General features: G+C 62.0%; 1 protein-coding gene across 3 annotated transcripts in view; it reads left to right on the top strand.

Annotated features, from left to right (window-relative positions):
• Positions 1 to 4358, top strand: part of CEMIP (cell migration inducing hyaluronidase 1) — a 115984-nt gene that overhangs the window by 54844 nt on the left and 56782 nt on the right. For 2 of the 3 annotated variants that reach the window (XM_084869033.1, XM_084869031.1), the window contains exons 2-3: positions 1052 to 1092; positions 2430 to 2566. In XM_084869033.1, coding sequence (XP_084725159.1) covers positions 2446 to 2566 — 121 coding nt within the window. In that variant the 5' untranslated portion in view covers positions 1052 to 1092; positions 2430 to 2445. The remainder of the gene's footprint in view (positions 1 to 1051; positions 1093 to 2429; positions 2567 to 4358) is intronic. The other variant, XM_084869032.1, reaches the window with a different exon arrangement.

Here is a 4358-nt window from a genome sequence, read left to right as displayed (position 1 = left end):
GGACTGAATGCCAAGGTCGCAGAGAATGGGACGGAGGCCGGGGAAGGAGGCCTTATTCCCGGGGGGCCATGTGCCCAGATAAAAATCATAGGTTCTTTCACTAAGTAATGGGGGTGGGGGGTGACTCCTGGGGTGGAGTGGGGGGCTCAGCTCTCTGCCTTCCGCCCCCACCTGCCTCCTGGATGGGTCCTAAGAGGGTTTATGGCTAAGGGGACCAGACGTCCCACTTTTGGCGGGACAGTCCCGATTTTTAACAATTTGTCCCGCGTCACGCGCGGCGTTTTAAAAAAGCCCAAAAGATTTAAAAGATTCTTTCCAAAAATCAGGACTTTTTAATTTTATTTTTTTTAAATATATTTTTTATTGATTTTTTAGAGAGGAAGAGAGAGGGAGAGAGAATTAGAAACATCGATGAGAGAGAAACATCAGCTGCCCCCTGCACCCCCCCCACACACACACTGGGGATGTGCCTGCAACCAAGGCACATGCCCTTGACCGGAATCGAACCTGGGACCCTTCAGTCCTCAGGATGACGCTCTATCCATTGAGCCAAACCGGTTTCGGCAAATCAGGACTTTTTTAAAATGCCGCGGGACTCGGGACAAATTGTTAAAAATCGGGATTGTCCCGCCAAAACCGGGAAGACTGGTCTCCTTATTTATGGCACAGACATCCCATTTAGGATTTCAGTGTTATCACCCAGGCTTGTTTTATTTATGGACTTATTTATTTGTCTGCGTGTTTGTGGATCCTCCCCTGAGGATATTTGCCCATTGATTTTTTAGTTTCTGCCTTACAGCCCAGGCTCCGTCTGTATGAGCCTGGGTCCCCGGGGTCTGGCCCAGAACTGGGGTTCAGAGCTGTCGGAACTGGGGCCCAGCACAGTCCAGAGCTTTTATCTCCTTCCCGCTAGGGAACGCCAGCCAGGCACTCGGCCGCCCCCTCCTCTCCGGCTCCGTCCTCTCCGCGCGCGCGCAGCCTGTCTCCGTACCTTGGGCTTTTACAGCTCCTCTGATTTTCCTTCTGGTTTTCTCTTTCCTTCTCGTTGTAGAATTCCCAGTCGGTCGACTTTCCTGTCAACAGTAGTTCTGGGTAATGTCCACTTTGTATTTGAGTTGTATTTTTTGAAATTGTTGTGTAAGGCTGCAGTTAGGCGTTTACCTATGCCGGCATCTTGGTTTTCCTGGTTTTCTATCTGTTCTGCCCATTGATTTCTAAAAATATATATATATATATATATATATATATATATATATATATATATATATATATATTTTATTGATGTCAGGGAGGAAGGGAGAGGGAGAGAGAGAGAAACATCCATGAGGAGAGAGAATCATGGATCGGCTGCCTCCTGCACGCCCCCTACTGGGGAGGGAGCCCAGGACCCGGGCATGTGTCCTTGGCCGGAATCGAACCCAGGACCCTTCTGTCTGCAGGCCGACGCTCTATCCACTGAGCCACACCAGTTAGGGCTGCCCATTGATTTTTAGGGAGCGTGGAAGAGAGAGAGAGAGAGGCAGACAGAAACCTCGATGGGAGAGAGACACATCCATGGGTTGCCTCCTGCATGCGCCGGGGAGGAGCCTGCCACCCAGGTCCGTGCCCTCGACGACGACGGGACTCGAACCCGGGACCCTCCGGTCGGCAGGCCGGCGCTCTACCCACTGAGCCACACCGGCCAGGGGCCGATGGAGACTTGCTTTAGAAGCACCAGCCCCGTGAAGGCGGCGGCGGCGGCCGGGTTCGAAACCTGACCGTCCGCGTCCCCCTTTTTCCAGGCTGGGGAGCTGTGCGGCCCAGAGAGGTGAGGCGACTCGGCCGAGGTCACACAGCACGTCCTCGGGGGTCAGGCACCCCGAGCCCGGCGCCTGCTGCGTGGGAGCACGTTTGTTTTCCTCTGCGTTTTAAGGAGGGGGTGGGGGCGGGAAGTGCCAAAACCGGTGTGGCTCAGTGGGCAGAGCGTCGGCCTGCAGACTGACGGGTCCCGGGTTCGATTCCGGTCAAGGGCATGGACCTTGGTTGCGGGCACATCCCCAGTAGGGGGCGTGCAGGAGGCAGCTGGTCGATGTTTCTCTCTGGTCGACGTTTCTAACTCTCTGACCCTCTCCCTTCCTCTCTATAAAAAAATCAATAAAATATATATTTTTTTAAAAAAAGAAAGAGAGAAAAGGAAAAAAGAAAGAAAAGAAAAAAGGAGGGGAGGGCGCGGGGCCCTCAGGGCGGGAATCCCAGCGGGCAGGGTCTGGGGCGGGGGCGGGGGCGGGCGGGGTGACGGCAGGGCCTGCGTGTCCCAGTCTGCCCTGCCCGGCGGCGGCCGGCGGCGGCGAAGGCGGGAGCGTGCCCGCCCTGGCGCTGCCCTGGCGCTGCCCGCGTGTGGGTGCGTGTGCCCGCGTGTCCCGCCCGGTCTGACGGCGCTTCTGTTGCAGGGAGAAGGCTGCCAGGATGGGGTTTGCTGGGAGGCGGGACGGCTCCCGCCAGACAGTGCTGTCTCCGCCGCTGCTGCCGCTTCTGCTGACAGCCAGCGGCCTCCTCCTGGGCCCCCCGCCCGGGGCCCGGGCTGCAGGTGAGCGGGCACAGCAGGTGCAGGGCTGCTGGGGTGCAGGGTGGGGGCGTGGGGGGGGGTGCCGGAGGCGGGGGGGGTGCCGGAGGCGGGGGGGGTGTCTCTGCTCGCCCCTCCATCCCCAGCAAGTCTCATCCTGGGCCTTCGGTCTCCCCACGCACGGTGCCGTGGCCCAGCTCGAGGCAGGGGTCGTGGCCTCTATGGCTACAGGAGCCAGGAGAGCCACCTAAACCGTGGCTCTGGGCAGGCGGGGGGCTGTGGTCCCCTGGGAAGTTCAGGGTCACACCCCAACCCCCGTCCCCTCAGTAAGGGACACCCACTTCTTTTTCCCCCCCTCCCCCTTATTAAGGTACTAGAGGCCCGGTGCATGAAATTTATGCAAAGGGGGGGGGTGTCCCTCAGCCCAGCCTGCACCCTCTCCAATCTGGGACATCCCTCTCACAGTCCAGGACTGCTGGCTCCCAACTGCTTGCCTGCCTGCCTGCCTTCCTGATCGCCCCCTAACCACTCCCCTGCCAGCCTGATTGATGCCTAACTGCTCCCCTGCCAGCCTGTTTGCCCCTAACTGCCCTCCCCTGCCAGCCTGTTTGCCCCTAACTGCCCTCCCCTGCCAGCCTGTTTGCCCCTAACTGCCCTCCCCTGCCAGCCTGTTTGCCCCTAACTGCCCTCCCCTGCCAGCCTGTTTGCCCCTAACTGCCCTCCCCTGCCAGCCTGTTTGCCCCTAACTGCCCTCCCCTGCCAGCCTGTTTGCCCCTAACTGCCCTCCCCTGCCAGCCTGTTTGCCCCTAACTGCCCTCCTCTGCACGAATGCCATGCCTCGTGTGGCCAGGCTGGTGTGTGGAAGTCCCCCCTGCCCCCTCCTCCCCCTCCTCCCCCTCCCCCGTGGTCTGTGGCCGTCTCCGTGGCCAGGTTGATGTGTGCAGGTCCCCCCTGCCCACCTCCTCCCCCTCCTCCCCCTCCCCCGTGGTCTGTGGCCGTCTCCGTGGCCAGGCTGGTGTGTGTGAGTCCCCCCTGCCCCCTCCTCCCCCTCCTCCCCCTCCCCCGTGGTCTGTGGCCGTCTCCGTGGCCAGGCTGGTGTGTATGAGTCCCCCCTGCCCCCTCCTCCCCCTCCTCCCCCTCCCCCGTGGTCTGTGGCCGTCTCCGTGGCCAGGCTGGTGTGTGTGAGTCCCCCCTGCCCCCTCCTCCCCCTCCTCCCCCTCCCCCGTGGTCTGTGGCCGTCTCCGTGGCCAGGCTGGTGTGTGTGAGTCCCCCCTGCCCCCTCCTCCCCCTCCTCCCCCTCCCCCGTGGTCTGTGGCCATCTCCGTGGCCAGGCTGGTGTGTGTGAGTCCCCCCTGCCCCCTCCTCCCCCTCCCCCGTGGTCTGTGGCCGTCTCCGTGGCCAGGCTGGTGTGTGTGAGTCCCCCCTGCCCCCTCCTCCCCCTCCTCCCCCTCCCCCGTGGTCTGTGGCCATCTCCGTGGCCAGGCTGGTGTGTGTGAGTCCCCCCTGCCCCCTCCTCCCCCTCCTCCCCCTCCCCCGTGGTCTGTGGCCGTCTCCGTGGCCAGGCTGGTGTGTGTGAGTCCCCCCTGCCCCCTCCTCCCCCTCCTCCCCCTCCCCCGTGGTCTGTGGCCATCTCCGTGGCCAGGCTGGTGTGTGTGAGTCCCCCCTGCCCCCTCCTCCCCCTCCTCCCCCTCCCCCGTGGTCTGTGGCCGTCTCCGTGGCCAGGCTGGTGTGTGTGAGTCCCCCCTGCCCCCTCCTCCCCCTCCTCCCCCTCCCCCGTGGTCTGTGGCCCTCTCCGTGGCCAGGCTGGAGCGGGGGA

The sequence above is a fragment of the Pipistrellus hanaki genome (assembly GCF_964339955.1).
Source record: "Pipistrellus hanaki genome assembly, chromosome: 21".
Lineage (NCBI taxonomy): Eukaryota > Metazoa > Chordata > Mammalia > Chiroptera > Vespertilionidae > Pipistrellus > Pipistrellus hanaki.
This window is presented reverse-complemented; position numbering and strand designations above follow the sequence as displayed.